The 17586-nt window shown below is 43.1% G+C and overlaps 1 protein-coding gene across 1 annotated transcript in view; it reads right to left on the bottom strand.

Annotated features, from left to right (window-relative positions):
• Nucleotides 1-17586, bottom strand: part of CSF1R (colony stimulating factor 1 receptor) — a 37555-nt gene that overhangs the window by 16464 nt on the left and 3505 nt on the right. The window contains exons 2-9 of the mRNA XM_083424439.1: nucleotides 8861-9112; nucleotides 7249-7521; nucleotides 5955-6088; nucleotides 4525-4690; nucleotides 2641-2830; nucleotides 2197-2312; nucleotides 571-688; nucleotides 68-258 (exon numbers count right to left, since the gene is read on the bottom strand). Coding sequence (XP_083280565.1) covers nucleotides 68-258; nucleotides 571-688; nucleotides 2197-2312; nucleotides 2641-2830; nucleotides 4525-4690; nucleotides 5955-6088; nucleotides 7249-7521; nucleotides 8861-9112 — 1440 coding nt within the window. The remainder of the gene's footprint in view (nucleotides 1-67; nucleotides 259-570; nucleotides 689-2196; nucleotides 2313-2640; nucleotides 2831-4524; nucleotides 4691-5954; nucleotides 6089-7248; nucleotides 7522-8860; nucleotides 9113-17586) is intronic.

The following is a 17586-nucleotide window of genomic DNA, read 5'->3' as shown; positions in this document are numbered from 1 at the left end:
CAGGATTTGGTGAGATGAAAGGTAAAATGCTAGTTCTTAGTGAACAAGATGCTCAGATTTGTCTCACCTATGTACCGAACCAATGGACCGAAACTGGATCCATTCCCCATGTTATTAACTGCTAGGCAGCAGTAGGTCACGTTGTCCAGCATCTCATCAATTTTGAGGGTGCTCTTCGATGTCACTCTTCCGAAGGGAATTTCATGCGTTATCTCCGGGCTGGTGTCTTTCATAAGCAGCATTCCACCTTGGTCACATCTGCCGGACAGCCAAAGATGATGGAGATATTAATATGCTCGTAGAATTTTGTCTGCTTTATATGTTACTTTATCAGCTTCTAAATTCTGCTCTATGAAGGATTGAGCTGTGTTCAGGTAGATTCACTGGATTGCCAGGCCTTTGACCTTAGGATCAGTACCCTACCCATCTGGGAGAGCCTTCCCAGCCACTCTGGGCAGCTTCCAACAGGATTTTTAAAAACACAATAAAAGATCAAAGATTAAAAACTTCCCTAGTGAACTCAGTAGTGTTACTTCTGGAAACTGTAGGGAATACTATAACTTATCTGACCTGTCTGGATGAAGATTGCGAGGCAATTTATACCACTCAATGTGTGGAGCAGGATAACCACTGGCTTCGCACCAAAGGCTGCCGGAGCTGTTGTCCATCAGTTTAGCTGTAGGGGGAGCTGAATAGCAAAGGTAAAAGCGCCGTTAGGTATAGCAGCCATTTGTATACCTACACATGACCTGGAAAAGCTGTCTGCGGACAAACGCCAGCTCCCTCAGTCTGAAAGTGGAGATGAGTGCCACACCCCATAGTCCAATGCAACTGGACTTAACCGTCCAGGGGTCCTTTATCTTTTTACCTAAACTACCATTTCCAGGATTCTTGGAGGGGGGCGCTTTAAATGTATGATGCATATGCCGTCTTCATTTTCCACCCCATGCTTAACATAGGCAACATGAGAAATTGCATCATGAAATAATATCTAGTGAAACTTGGCGTATGGGAAAGTGGGTAACATGTAAGGGTAATGTGTGAGGTTTTAAAATTAGGCAAGAATAACCAGCTGCACAAATATAATGTAGGGGACACACCTGGCTTGCCAGTAGAACATGGGGAAAGGATCTAGAGGTCTTAGTAGACCACAAGCTTAACATGCGTTAACAGTGCGATGCAGTAACAAAACAAAACAAAAATGCTATTCTAGGCTGTGTCAGCAGAAGTATAGTGTCCAGAGCAAGGGAAGTAATAGAACCTTCTAACATTTACAATCCCACCCCAGCCCTGCTTATGCAGTGTACTTAGAATACACTCCAGGTTTTATTTTGGCCAGACCAAACCTGGCACCACAATCTGAGAAGGATATTAACAAGCAGGAACATGGGCAGACCAAGATGATAAAGGGTCTGGAAAACAAGCCTTAAGAGGAACACTTGAGGAAGTTGGTATACTGAGGAGACTGAGAGAAGACTTGAAAAGAGATATGATAGCCATCTTCAAATATCTAAAGGGCCACCACAAGGAAGATAGAGCAAGCTTGTTTTCTTCTGCTCCAGAAGGATAGGAACCAATGGATCCAAGTTACGAGATTCTGACTAAACGTCAGGAAGAACTTTGTGACAGTAAGAGCTGTTCGACAGCGGAACAAACTCAGAAGACGGTGGACTCTCCTCCATGAAAGGTTTTTAAGCAGAGGTTGGATGATCATCTGTCATGGATGCTTCAGTTGAGATTCCTGCATTGCAGGAGCTTCGACAAATGCAGGTTCCCTTCCAACTTTGCAATTCCATGATTCTATACCAGAGTCTCAGATGTGGCCTTTGGAGCCAATCTATTCTGTAGCTGGTCAGCACTTTATCCAAGCAAAAGCATAGTCAACATTTTCCTTTTGGTGTGGATTATTCCAGTCCCACTAGGAAAGGCTACTGCTGGCAATTATACTTCACTCTCGATCACTTGATCTATTCTTGGGGGCTGCTTTGAGTGTATGTGGTTGTATCACTGCAATCACAATTCCTTTCGGTGTATTTTATTGTTATAGCTATTTTGGAACATCACATTTGCTTACAGGAAGAGCAGAAAGGTCACCTGCATCCTTCACTTTAGCTTGTTGGTTGAGACTGAATGTTCTGCTGTTCCTTCTCAACATAGACATAACATTGGAAGAACCGTGGTGGATGGAACACTTACTTTTCACTGAGATGTTGAAGGTGATGGATGCGTTGGCTTCACCATTATCTGCAAAAAATGTGTATATTCCACCATTCTTTTCCTCCATCCTGTTCAGTTTGAGCGTATTGTTGTACCTTTCACAAAAAAAAGAGCAAATGCACACGGTAGGGTCCTTTCAGAAGCAATCAGAATGGAAGACTCTCAAATAGAGACCAGAGATAATTTTGCATGGACAGGTGTTGTTAGATTTCATAAATAGTCTATGTAGAAGCAAGAAAGAGGGCATTGCTCATATCATACCTTAGATCAAGTGTGGGAAACTTTTGGTCCTTGAGATGATAGAGCTACAACTCTCATCAGCCCCAGCAAGCTTGGTCAATGGAAGAGTTCTGTGCATCCCTCGTGCAATTAATTTATAGTTTGGAAAATCATTTAAGAAAGAGGAGGCACATTCTTTCTTACCTGTTGTTGCCAGAAGTCATTTCCATATTGAGTGTGAAATTCTGGGAGCTCCTTGATGGGTTCATGTATGTCCATCTCTGTGTGTGAGGTCTAGGATAAGCCTCAATGAGCACGTGCAGGTTCAAGCTGCTGTGCAAATTTGTCTCTTGGCTTCTGTTCTGTATGGTGGACAAATGCACATAGCCACTCTCTGAAAAGGAAATGAATGAATGAAGATGTTGCACAGAGGAATTCTTTTTTTGATTTGTTTTTTAAACCTTTCTCCTAGGAGAAAAGGTTGGGACACAACTAGGATCAGTGTGGTTTTTCCCTTGTGATACCCACTTGGAATTTGGCAACTTGAATAATCACAGTAATTGGACCTCCACATAGCAAGGCAGAAGCCTTCCAATGCCATAAGCAAATTGCTTAATGCAGGGATGGAGAAGCATAGGCCCATGGGCTAAATGTGGTCTTACAGGCTTCCTTGTCTGGGACTCTCCCTAAGCCATGCTTCTCCCCAGGCCACATATAACCTGTGATATTCAGGTATGGGTCTCAGTGGAAGTGAAGATGGTCCAGGAAGGCATAAATAATGGACCAGAAAGGCAAGAAGATGATCCATCCTTTTGTCTTCTGCCTGGATGAGAGCTCGAGATGGGTGAATTAAGCCTGCAATATTGACATCAAAAGGACATCAAAAGGACAGAGTTATTCTCTGTAGGAAATTGTGGTGGTGTTTCACCTGGAAATCTGATGGGGAGCAGTGAACTTGGGGACATATGTTGGGTTATGTATTGAATCCATTGTATTGAATCCATTGTTCTCATGTTAACCCAAATGCTCCTTTCTTAAACACTTCCTGAAACAAAGCCCAGCCTAGACACTCATTTAAATGTGTGCATTATCACCAGACCAAGTGTGCAATGATCATAAAGTCATAGAATTGCAGAGTTGGAAGGGAAACAGAGGGTCATCTAGTCCAACCACCTGCAATGCAGGAATCAGAAACCTTTGCTCAGATAAAGGGAAGGGTCAACACACACCTCCCTTGACTGAAGTTTGTTTTCATATTAAAACTGGGCTGCTGGGTTGTGAATGATGTTGAGAACTGGGCCCATTAGATATGAACAAGCTTTGCAGCATTTGATTTATTGTGGGGCATATCAGTAACTTTAAAAGTTGGTGGCAAATGAGTGAATAAGTGTGATCCATCACGGATGTCTTGAGTGCTGCTGGGAACAAATTGGTAGGAGCAGAAAATATAGAATCCATGGAGTAAAAATACAGAGAATTAGGTTGCAGCTGAAGTACCATAGAAGGGGAAGCTGTGATTAACAATAAATGGAAATAGGAGACTTGGAAAAATTGGCTGTTTTGCAGTCTAATTTTTAAAAATCTGCTTACAAAAACTTGGGTAACTTAGAATGATCACAATGAGTTTTTAGGGGATGCAGAGAATGTGCTACATTTAGTCTGGAAAAATGCTACAAGTAGTTATATTGATTAATTAACCAGGATTTTAAAAGGAAAATAGAAATTGTAAATAAAAGGGGCGGGGGAGGTTGTGATTCTACCATTGTGTGTCTCTCTGAATTCATTAGCAAACTTATTTCTTCTCCTTATAACATTGTGCATCCTGAAAAACGTAATAATTTCTGCCCTTGTGCTTCATCTCCTTCATCAAGAGACTAGGACATCAAATAGATGTAAGACTTTCTCAAGGCCCTGAGAAACATTCTATGAAATACTTTTAATGCATTGCTGCTTTCATTGTGTTAAGTGAAGGATGATAGCTCCATTACTAAATTGGGATCCCCGTTTGATTCCCAGTGAAACCTCAGTGGGGAAAAGCAGAACCCTAAGGCTCATTTTCCCAGGCTGTGTACATCAAGGCTTGCTCACCTATCACCTGGAGGGTGGCTGAAGAATTACTAGTTCCTGCGGAATTGGTTCCCAAGCAAGTATATTCCCCAGTGTCTTCTAACCGTACTGCTGGAATGGACAGGGTATGGTCTGTGAAGTATTTTCTAGAGGTCACATTATAATCTTCCTTTGGAAACAAGTTGACCTGTAAGCCAGGAAAGTTAGAAATGATGGCACATTTTGCAGACAAGTCATTGTTTTAGTTGTCACCATCCTCACTTTAATTCATCCCATTTCATTAGTGCCCATCCTAGACCCAGTGTTGCTCCATCATCACCCAAAGGATTAGACCTAAATCATAAAGTAAATATACACAGTAGGGTATTTATTTGTGCTTATGACTGCTCCTAGAGAATGGCAATGGCATATGAAACTATGGGCAGTATTCACCTAAATAAGTGCACAAGCAAATTCAACTTCCCCAAATGGCTGACACCAAAAGTTTCATACAGTTGTTAAATATTACGGGGGGTGGGGGAATGGATCCCTGCAGGACCCCACAGCACAACTGCCAAGGGGCTGAGCAGAAATTTCCTATTCCTTCTGTCTCGGCTTTGTAGGTAGGAACACAACCACAGCAATGCTGTGCCCCAACTTCCAACCCCGAGAGCTGGTCTAGCAGGAGGATAGCATGTTTTGATGGTATCAACATCTCCTGAGAGAGCAAGGCGGTGGAGCAGGATTGCACACATGCGCGCACGTGTGCACACCCACACCCACACCCTTCTCCCAATGCACTTGATCAATCAGGGCAGCCAAAGCAACTTTGGTGCAAAGACTAAGTCTGAATCCAGCCTGAAAATGATCTAGATCAGAGCTTGCCAAACTTTTCATGTTGGTGACACACTTTATAGACATGCATCATTTTGTGACACAGTAATTCAGTCTTATTAGCAAACCGGCGGGCTGCACAGTAATTCAGTCTTATTAGCAAACCGGCGGGAGGAGTGTGGGGAGCGTTCGTGCAACAAACTGCAGCTGACACACTAATGTGTCAGGACATGCAACTTGGAAAGCTCTGGTTTAGATAACTAGCTTCTTCCAGGTGGACCTGAACCTAATCACCACAAAAGGGAATATTCATAACTAGGCAATAATGACCATACACTTTTGTGTCTAGGGAGAGCTTTTTGAGCAGAAGGTGTACCACCACCTCATTTAGCATGGCTAACCCTACTCCATCCTTCAAGAAAGCCTTCACCACTCCACAGACTCAACTGTGAGTTCAGTTCCATAAAACTCTAAGGTTCATGCTCAGCAAAGACCAGATCAGCAGGGCTACATATGACATCCAGTTTAAAGTCGTGCATCAATTAGCCCGTGCCACCAAATCTCTCTGTTATCCCAGGTCTTTGCTGTTTCAGCCATATCAGACAGTTCTGACTAAATATCTTTTAAAAATGACTTACATTTGCAGTGGAAGGATAGGTCCACTTTGCCTCATAGGAATAGGAGCGGGAACTTATTCTGCAGGTGATATTGAAAGGTTCTCCTCGTAGTCTCACATGATCTTTCGTTTTAATTGTGACAGATAAGGTGCTTGCTAAATCAAGCAGAAAAGAAAAGAAAAGAAGTATGCCGATTAGCTACAGACTAAGTGAAGTAACAAGCAGCATTTTCAGATCTGTCAAGATTTCTTCAGCTTGTGCCATCATTTTTTGACTGTGTGACCCACTTTTTTAAACCATGAATTCAAAGTCAGTCCTGTTGCCTAAGAGCTGGCAAAGCAAAAATGCAGTGTCCTTCGACTTCAGCTGGCATAAGCAGAGTGGGTGCGGATGTGGCAGCAGCTATGCTGTTCTATGAAGTTCTGCCACTGCTGGCTAGGAATTGGTTTGCCACCATTGCTATTTATAATTTGTTGCATTTATTGTGTGTTGCACAAAGCTGCATGCTCAGACACACTAGTCAGTGTTTGCAAAAGTGCCAATTTTGATGGATAGCTAAGTTTTGGTTCATACATTGTTCCAGACAATGCAAATTAGCTAATTTCATATTAAAATGTGAACTGAGCCAATTTTTTCTCCCATCTTTAGCATGGGGCCAGTGCAATGCAGCAAGAAAAGGATGTGGAGTCTGGATGCAAGAAGGGATTGATGTTAAAATCCTTCCTCAGACATGAAAGTTGCATTGTGCCCTTGAAGTCTCCCTAGTTTAGCCTCACCCAGTACTCAAAGCTGTTGTGAGAGGAAACAAGAGGTGACCTTTAGCACTCTTCTAGCACTGTGCTGGGACGCGGGTGGTGCTGTGGGTTAAATCACAGAGCCTAGGACTTGCCGATCAGAAGGTCAGTGGTTTGAATCCGCGCAACTGGGTGAGATCCCGTTGCTCGGTCCCTGCTCTTGCCAACCTAGCAGTTCAAAAGCACATCAAAGTGCAAGTAGATAATTAGGTACCGCTCTGGCGGGAAGGTAAACAGCGTTTCCGTGCGCCGCTCTGGTTTCGCCAGAAGCGGCTTAGTCATGCTGGCCACATGACCTGGAAGCTGTACGCCGGCTCCCTTGGCCAATAAAGTGAGATGAGCGCTGCAACCCCAGAGTCAGTCACGACTGGACCTAATGGTCAGGGGTCCCTTTACCTTTACCTTTAGCACTGTGCTATCAGAATAACTACACCAGCAACTTAGAAATACCACACCCCACCCTGATCCCCCCCACTGCTGTTATTGTGGCGCCACTGTAGAAAGAGCAACTGCAAACCTACCTTCAACAATAAGGCCTATTTTTGCTGAATCCACCCACCGTCCTTGCACCAGGGCACGGCACTTATAGAAGTTTTTATCACTCATGTTTACTCTGTGCATACGTATTCCCTCTTGAGCATTGAAAGAGAATCCAGAGGAGATGTTGCGCGAGTCCGTCCACAGGGTAACATTGCTTGCCAATTCTGGGTTAGCGATCAAGCACGGCAGCACCACATCCTCACCTTCTGTCACCCTAATGAAGTATTTAAGGACACACCAGGCTGAGCTGTGATCTGTGGAGGGGGGTGGAGAGAAGGGTGAGAAATCAATTGTGAAGCTGAGGCCAGCATTTAGCAGATGTGCGTGTGGCAACTTGGAATACATTAGAAGCAACTGGAAGCAATGGCAACTGCCTAGGCTCCCTCACGCCAAATTATCTGGGGAAATTACTCTAACTGAGTTTAGGTATCCTCCGCTATATACCCACATAGCAATGTTCATGTATAGCTGAGCCAATGGGTTGAAAATTGGAAGTAAGAATGGCACCATTTCACACACATTCATTGTACAACCTCCCTTCTCTGGGGCGCAAGCCTGGGCAGTGTGTCTGGAGGTCCTGGGCTGCCCAGACAATAAGATCCTTCCTCTGGGCCTTATGGATGTGGTCCAAAGGAAAGGAAAGCGATACATTTGGCACCAGCTTGGCAGCAGGAGCTGCCAGAAGGAGGCATACAAAATGCCATCCAACCACCTTAAGGACTCCACTCTGCATTTGTGTAGGGTTTACTCCGTTTCTTCTCCTAATGATGTCCCACAAAGCAGCAGGTACAGAATTTCCCTTGTGGGTTTGCTCCCAAAGCTTTTCTCACTCCAAAGTGAGTGCAGTCACAAGGTAGGGGAGGTTTAGGATCAGAGTTTTCATTCTTTGCAGGTTGACGAGCCCCATCTGGCCCTCACTTCCCACTACAGCAATGCAGAAACTGCCTTCTTGACCGTTGGACTCACTTATTGGTCTGTTGTCATGTGCAGGGGAAGTCCCTAACTCACTGAGACCCATCAGCTACCCTCACCTGGTTTAGCCAGCCAGGTGAAGCCATTCCTGAGGTGTGGCCCCTGTCACATGCCGACAGCTTCTAGGAGCCACAGGGGAGAGCTAAGTACAGGGGGGCCAAAGATGGATCAACTACCCAGAAGGAGCATGTCGTGTCCCCCACCAGACATACCGTCCCTCCCCAACACATGCAGTCAATCCACAATTTTAACCAACATACAGATGGAGAGAGTTGGCTCCCACTCACAAGTTTAGGCCTTCTATGCTCCTCTACCATCCATTCGTTATGGTAACCAGCAGACATCCATGCATCTATAGAGGGGAACCTGCTGTATAGATACAGTTTCAAATCATGAGGAGAGACTATGCCTGTATGGCAAGCTGGCTGCAGAGGGTTGGAGACAGAGGGAGGTTTCTAGGAGAAACTGCCCCACTCTTCCTTTTGAAACCATTGCTGGCTGCATGGAGTCAGTGCCCCCAAAGGGTTTTCCTAAGTGCATAGCCCTTGTTTGATATTTTGGAAGCATAGAGTGGGAACAGAGATTGAAACTGAATGAAGTAGAGTAGAAAAGTCTGATTACCTTTCACACAGAGAGATACAGATGCTGTTTCCTCACTGGTACGGTTAACATAAGCACACTGGTAGTTTTTCTTTTCCTTGTAACTGGCCTTGGGTATGTAGAGGGTGCCATTGGTGTACACCATGATGTTAGACTCATTCTTTATGCCGACCCACTCCACACTAGAATTCCCGGAGCAGTGCAAGCTTACCGGGTCTCCCTTGTCCACAATCACAGTGGGAAGATTAGGGCTGATGGTAGGAGAGGCTGAGCCTAGAAAGAAGAGAGAGAGTGAGCAGCCTATGTACCATTGGCAAATCTTTTTATTATTTATTAAATTTGTTAGTCGCTTTATCTTGCCCAAGGGTATCCTAAGCAACTTACAACCAAACAACTTGCACCCATTTGTTCTGAAATGAGTAAAATAAATGAAGCCGGCGGTGAGCCCTGTGACTTCTTTGCCTTGCCAGACTGCAGCCCAGATAAGGCTCTGCTACTCTGAAAAACAGCCATATGGTATGCAAACACAATCCTCTGTATTCTCCTAGCAGCTCTTCCTGAATAGGCCAGGCATATGCACTCATCATCTGGCATGAGCTGTGTAGTCATTGCATGGATTGTGGCAAGTTTCATTGCATGGATTGTGGCAAGATAGAAACAGAAAGATATGAAGCACTCCTAGAGTTTGAATTTATTGTTATTCACGTTTTATACTGTATTTTTATGCTGTTTTTGGTTGCATCAATTAAGTGTTTAAAATTTGTTAGCCGACCTTAGCCCGGTTTTCTGAACCGGGAAGGGCGTGGAATAAATAAAAAAAATATTATTTATTTATTATAGATTAATCAACGGTGTTGGCTTATTGTGTTGCCGCAGTTGCCTTGTGAATCACAGGTTTTAATTCCAAATGACTGAAAGGCAGGGGTTTTGTCTACAGGGGCTTCTGTGTGCTAATTTTTTTTTTTTTTTTTTTTACAATGGACCTGACATTTGGATCTAGTCATACCTCATGTTGCGTCCACTTCAGGTTACGTCTTTTCAAGTTGCGTCCCGCGGCAACCGGGAAGTACCGGAATGGTTACTTCCAGGTTTCGCCGCTTGCGCAGAAGCGCTAAATCACGCCGCGCACATGCGCAGCCTCAGCGCTTCTGGATGCAAATGCTTCCGAGTTGCGGACGTGCCTCTTAGACAGATTACATCCGCAACTCAAGGTTCCACTGTACATTGGGGTGGGCAGAGCTCCTGTACTTTTAATAGTTGTGCCGAAGGGAGAGTGAAAGGTGCAGGAGGCCTGTCTTCTTTTCCACCTGGCCATCCGAGCCCCAGATGCCAGCTTTCTTATTAAGGATCCAAATTGGCTTCTTCCTCAGGCTGAACGAGATGGGAGGTGAAAGAAAGAACGGAGCATCTTCAGGCTTTTACTGTGGCTGAAGCCAATTGCCTTTTTTGCAGCGTCAGCAAGTTCTTTTGACTGCTGTTCATATTTATAATACAAGGATGAGGAAGTGAGAAGTGAATCAGCACCTCAAATGTGCTGAGGAAGGCATTGTGAATAATAGTTGCGGGGAGACGGACTCTGAAGTGCCCTTCAATAACAGAGGAAACACATTGAAGATGGTTTTCTCTGCTCTGGGCTCTGTGGCTCCTCTCTCTTCTTCCCACTCCTCATTGCTGCCGTTTAACCCCTTGGTATTCTTGTTCTTCCACTTCTGCTTTTTGCGTTCTACTCCAGATTGAAAACAAGCCCAAGATTACTATGTCAAATGTTCTTGTCACATTCGTGGCAATCCACTGAAAATGAATTCTGGCTTTCTTTCAACGTTAGGTTAAAAAAAGTAAAATAAGAAAACACTTGGGTCATGGAAGTGTGTTAGCTCTGATTCAAATGATCTCAACATGGCATCATAGTTCTGCGTTTAGCTTCTGCCAAATAAAGTATGGTCGTTAGTGCCAGGGTTGCAGGGCACAGTCCTAGGAGCTTTAAGTTGCAGCTGAATCACAGTAAGTCCCACTGATCTAAATGGGACTTGCTTCTGATTAGACATGTACAGTATAGGGTTAGTCAAGTAATTGATTAAACTCTTGGTTAACATTGCATACACTCTCATATAGATAAACCAACATAACTGCAATTATTAGAGCAATAAATCTTATTCAAAAATATGTGGTAGGTGCGATAAGCAGAATGGAACATATTACCTTATTTGGTAGACGTGATTATGCACAAAAAGACTAGAAGATGGTTATTAGAATAATAACAAATATACTGAGACATAAAGTTCCCTTAGATCCATTATTGTTATTCCTGAACAATATGCCACCTATCATAAAGAAAGAACATAACAGCTGCAATAATGTTAATGGCTCAAAATTGGAAAGTTACATTAGTCCCTTATCGGAAATAATAGCTTAATACAGTTTGGGATTTGGCTGTAATAGCAAAAATAACATCTAAGAGTGAGAACTGCAAGTGAATATTGAAATAAATTATGAGAAAACTGGTTGCTCTATTTTACAATTCTGTCATAAAAATGACCTTTCGCAAAAGCAAATTAAAATAGGTTTTAAATTTTTTTAGAAGAAACACTGCAACTTTATGACAAGTCTTATATTCTTGCAGAATATTATGATCTGAAGTATTTTTTCTGGAGCCGTTTTGTTGATGAATGTTAACAATTGTCAAATGATTAAATAAATTTAGTAATTATAAAGCTTAACAAAAAACTAAAGTGAGAAGCTTAATTAATAACGAGGCAGTGACTGCTCAATAATACTTAGGTCCTGTTAATTATACTTTTTCTTACTTGTTATATAAAATGAAAAATTCCAAAATAAAAACGTTTTCAGAAAAGCTGCTGCTCAGTTACAGTAATTGGGACACATTTTTGGTTTACAAAAAGATTTTAAAATAAATCTGTTTAATTAATTGATTAAACATTACAGTGCTACCATTAAAGTATGTTATTACCTTTCCTTTCCAATTAGTTTATAATAGTTTATTCCTTTAGATGTTGCTGGACTACATCTCCCATCATCTCTGATCATTGGTCATGTTGGCTGGGGCTGATCTGGAGGGCCACCAGCTCCCCATTCCGGCTCTAGGGAAACTAGTTTAGTTGCTGAAAGAAGAGTTTCTTTACTTGAAATGTGTTAAGCCCCAAGAAATGCCACCACATAGCAAAATTTGACTGGCTATGCGGCTCTGTGACACCCTCATGAACTTGGGAACTCTACGTCCATGGAGGTTTGTAAACAGAGGTTGGGTGGCCATGTGCCATGGATGCTTTAGCTGAGATTCCTCCATTGCAGGGGGTTGGACTAGATGACCCTTGGGGTGCCTTCCAACTCTATGATTCTAAGGTTCTATGGTCATTGTGTTCACAGTGGGATCTCTGGTTTGTTGGATCTCTGGATCTCAGGAGGAGAAAGAAGCTCGGAACAAAACGGCAATACAGTGGTACCTCGGGTTAAGTACTTAATTTGTTCCGGAGGTCCGTACTTAACCTGAAACTTTTCTTAACCTGAAGCACCACTTTAGCTAATGGGGCCTCCTGCTGCTGCCGCGCCGCTGGAGCACGATTTCTTCTCATCCTGAAGCAAAGTTCTTAACCTGAAGCACTATTTCTGGCTTTGTGGAGTGTGTAAACTGAAGCATATGTAACCTGAAGCGTATGTAACCCGAGGTACCACTGTATGACAAAAGGGAAATAAAGAACAGTAAGCAGATTTGGTGAGGGGTAGATATATTTTTGCCCTCAAATTAAAAGGGGAAAACATTTGGTGGATTCCTAATAAAAATCATACAAAATATATTAATGTAGAAATTAAAATCCAGATTATACCCTAATCACTATAATCCCTAAGAATGCAAAAGGGGTGTTTCTATTTGATCTGTTTGTAGCATGGTCAGCTTTTTATGCCGCAATATTTGTTGTCTTGCATGGACTATTTTAAAGATTTTAAAATATATTTTAGAATCTTTTAAAATTCTAGTATTGTATTTTTGCATTGTTTCAGTTGTTGCTTACACTGCCATCCAAGCTCCAGCCTGAAGCTGGTATAGTGATTGAGCCCAAATAGGGCCTAATGCACCCATCTAGGGGGTTTCTATGAGCTTCTGTTGGTGTGTGTGTGTGTGTGTGTGTGTGTGTGTAAGGGGGAAATTCCACCAATAGTACTTCTGCCTGCCTGTTTGATGGGTGAAGCAAGGAGCTCTGTTCCAGTGGAGTGGCACTGCTATCAATATGTGGGCAGTGGTTGGCAGAGGCTAGGGCACCTTTGTCCAATTGAACACACACACCTATGCCCTGTGCAGAGGGGGTTGGGACTGCAGCTTCAATCTTGTATTTTCTACATTGCTTTGTGAGGAATCTTCTCCTAAAAAGTGGGTTTCTTATTCAATTTACTAAATGAATGAATAACTAAAAAAGTCAAAGTAATTTCAAGACTTTTTTTTTTTTTTAAAAAAGGATGTCCTTAATGGGACAACAAGAGATCTTAAACCTGGTACTTTACACAAAGCTCAATTTAATAGTAAAACAGATGTGAAATCACCATCCTATTTTATGACTGTTAGAAGTAGCAAAGAAATAATAATTGAATAAAAATAGAAATTGAAGTATAATAGTATGGTATCAAAAAAAAGCATAGATCTACTCTTAATGATGATGATGGTGATGAAGAAGAAGCTCAAAACACACAACTAATTACATGAGTCAATTTTGACTCAGTTGCATTCTTGTGTGAATATCACAATGAACAAGTTGAAACCACCACCACAATTTGTCAAATAAAAAATAATCCAGTATTTTAACAGCATCTTTCTCTTCTAGTTATTCTAAGTATGTAATGTTTTAATTGTACAACTTGGCACACATGTCTAGAATAGGGCTTTTCAATCATTCTATCTCTCATTATCTTTATTGTTGTTATACTCCTTCACATCAATTTTCCTTAAAAGCCTTGTCTGCGGCTTCTTTGCAGCCTTGTCTGAGCTGAGAATGTGCCCTAGAAAGAACACCCCAACTTTCTAGGACTGCCACATGTCCGGATTTTTCCAGACATTATCAGGATGTCAGTGGCGGAATTGATGTCCAGGGGGAATTTCCGAAAGGCGGCACTTTGTCCTGGATCCTAAGCAAATCCGCTTCACTTCCCAGTGGGGAGGAGTTGCGGTGGACCGCGTGGCCACCCACTCCCCACCAGGGGCGGGGGACTTTGTCCCCCGTTGCCTGGGGGATCCTGGCCACGTCAGAGCCCAGCCAGCCAATCCGCTGGCCGGGGGGCGTGGCTGGGGCCATTTAAACTGAGGAGCGAGCCAGAGGACTTCCTCTTTGGCTTGCTTCCTCAATCACCCACCCACGCTCTCTTCCTATTTTGCAGGTTAAGCAATGGCCTTGCTATGGACTTCGGTTAGTCGCCTTGGTTGTCCGAGGGGCCTGGTAGGAATTTTTCCACTTGGCAAATTGGCACTGGTCACTTGGTTTTCGCCTACCTCGTAGCAATCGCCACAACTTTGTTAGGGTTGTAGTTAGGCATTGTTTGACCTTGTGTGGGGGAGGGGAGGCCGTCACCTGGCCCTCCATGCTTAAGGGTATTCCGTTAAAGGAATCCGGGGGTGTTGATCTTGTCCGAAGCCCAGCTGGGGGCTAGGGCCTTGACATGACCCCGATGGGAACACCAGAGGGAGCTTGAGTTGGTTCGCATCGACAGGGCTCCCCCTACCGGTGGCTTACCCTTACTGGGCTTCCTGCACAAAGGGCAGGAGTCAGATATTGTCAGGTCCAATCAATGCCTAAGCCAATACCGCTCACATTCTGTAATTCAAGAAAGTTGTGGCCAAAATTTGCCTAATAACATAAACCTAATATCTGTGTCCTTGCGTGAGTTATTTCCAACAAGGGGGTGGCTGCGGGGTCTCGACACACAAGTAAAAAACAACCACTTTTTGTTGTAAAAACTGCCCCAATGGTTGCACACTTCAGAGGAAAATATGTAACATTTCTTTTCAGGAAGTTTGCTGCCATTGAAACCCTAATACATTTCTAAGGAAGCCCAGAGTTCTCCAGAACAAAGTCTGAAAACTGCTTAAATTGTGCAAATTAAACTTGGACTAAGGCTGCTTGCACACCATAAATGTCAGGCACAATGAAAGCACATCCTCCCTCCTAAGAAACCTAGGAACGGTAACTTGCTAGGGCTGCTGGGAATAGTAGCTTTGTGAGGGGTAAACTACAGCTCCCACGATTCTTTGGGTGGCGGTGTGCTTTAAATGTCTGGTGTCTGTGCAGCTTAAGAACTTACAAATTCTGTATAAAGAGCAGAAATTCTGGTCTGCTGGTGTTATCAAGTCAGGACTTTGGCGCAAAAAAACGAGAATAAAAACATGGCTGGCTTATCTAATTCTGAAGTAAATGAAGTAATACGCAATCACCAACTAAACAGGCAAGACTATAAGTCCAGAATCTAAAATAATCTAACTGCACCACTTTCCTGATCAAAGTTCACTTCAGAATCCATCTTTTTGATAGGAGGTGGACTTTCATGAAGCAGTGGGATAATTCTATACAGAGAGAGTGGAATTGCTAGCGATTGGTTGCTTAAGGGCTCGATTAGTGCTTTTCCACAGCAGTGGCACAGCGAGCCTAAGCCTTGAGAGCAAAATAAAAAAATAATAAAAACAAAACCAGACTTTGAAAAAGTGCATAAAATTGCAGAGGCATTGGTAGGGAAGACTTGTGCTGCTGTTCACGAGCACCAGCTGTGACACTTTTGCAACCACATTTCATACAGCGCTTGTGCATGCAACATGTGTGGGAAGGAAAGTCTTTTTCCAGCAACTTGCTTTGGTGCCAGGACTGCCAGAAAATGAATGTTTCTCTGAAATGGAAGCACTTGACAAAATGTCACCCCGATTAGAGTGACCAGGGATGGGGAAGATTCCTTAATGCCTCCCACCAAAAAGACTCTTGAACTCCTTCCCCAGGGAAATATGCTCAGCCCCCAGAGTGTATAGTTTTAAGAAACAAAGACTTTTTAGAAGTCAAAATGTCTAGTAAACCAGATTGGTAGCTGGTTTCTATGGAAGGTTTTCGGCGAGCCAACATGAAAGTGATGTGGGATTGAAGAGTGGTACCTCGGGTTACATACGCTTCAGGTTACATACGCTTCGGGTTACTGACTCCACTAACTCAGAAATAGTACCTCGGGTTAAGAACTTTGTTTCAGGATGAGAACAGAAATCGTGCTCCGGCGGCGCTGCGGCAGAGGGAGGCCCTATTAGCTAAAGTGGTGCTTCAGGTTAAGAACAGTTTCAGGTTAAGAACGGACCTCTGGAACAAATTAAGTACTTAACCCGAGGTACCACTGTATTATGGCAGCAGACAAAGCTGTATTATAACTTTTAAATAAATATGTTTTTTTATTTTAAAAAATCACCAGGAGTTTAGGTGAAGAGGTTTTTTAATTCTTCTTTTTTTTCTAATAGGCAACTCTGTTTACTCTGGGAATGTCATAGTGCTTTTATCTGTATTTCTTTTTTGTATTACACACACACACACACCTGTTTTCATTTTTTGTGCAACTGCCTTAGGCAGTGCTTTTTTTCTTAAAAAAATGTTTAGGGTAGGGGTACTCTCATTTTGACTCAAGAAAATCACCATTTTATAGTTCAAATCAGGAAAAATAAATGCAGTAAATGGACAAAAGTACAATGATTCACAAAATGTTTAGGGGTATGTGTACCCCTGTGTCCCCCCAGAAAGAAAGCACTGGTCTTAGGTCAATGTTGGCAGAAAGGAGGGGCAAAAGCCTAATGAATAACAAAATCTACTAGGCACCGAACATTTCTCATGCAGAAGAATGGCTCCATTTTGCATTTCCTTTTAACAGTACTGAAACCTTTCTAGCTGTTGACTCTTGAGAAATCAGGTGCATTGACCTGTACTGGTTTTGAAGGCTCTGTGATGGCAGGAATGTTCCCAGGACAATGCTATCTCACTTCTCCCTGCCCTTCCATCCCATGCCCCAAACTTCTCTCAATTTTGTGTGCACGGTGCAATTCTAAGCACATGTATTCAGAAATAAATCCTAATAATTTCCTCCACTTCATGTTACATTAAAACCTTGATGACTGATCCAAACTACAAGAAAGAAGATTCCACCTAAACATTAGGAAGAACTTCCTGACAGTAAGAGCTGTTCGACAGTGGAATTTGCTGCCAAGGAGTGTGGTGGAGTCTTCTTCTTTGGAGGTCTTTAAGCAGAGGCTTGACAACCATATGTCAGGAGTGCTCTGATGGTGTTTCCTGCTTGGCAGGGGGTTGGACTCGATGGCCCTTGTGGTCTCTTCCAACTCTATGATTCTATTCTATGATTGAGAATGCAGTCATTAAGCTTACTATCTATGCAGCAAATCAGGACTGCACAGAGAGGGATTCTTGGTGCCTTGCCCTCAACCAGGGATGGTAGCAGTGCCTGCCATCATGTGCAGACACCTGCCCAATGCTCAGCACCCTGGAAGTGACCCACCGGCATTGGGGATTGAGTTGGAGGCTCTTGCACACCTGGCACCAGCACACCTGCCAGTTTTACATTTCCACTGTGGAGTGATGCTACATCAGAGATTGCAGGAACATCAAAATGTTGGGTGGCTTGCAGGTACTGCCTATTGGATGTGTGAATGCTTTGCTGGGGGCAGGAGTAGAAGGTGGGAATTGCCTCTGCTCCTTAACTGTGGAACACCTGTT

Source organism: Podarcis tiliguerta (assembly GCF_965153285.1).
Source record: "Podarcis tiliguerta genome assembly, chromosome: 2".
NCBI classification, from domain to species: Eukaryota; Metazoa; Chordata; class Lepidosauria; order Squamata; family Lacertidae; genus Podarcis; species Podarcis tiliguerta.
Note: the sequence above shows the minus strand (reverse complement) of the source record. Positions and strands in the feature narration are given on the sequence as shown.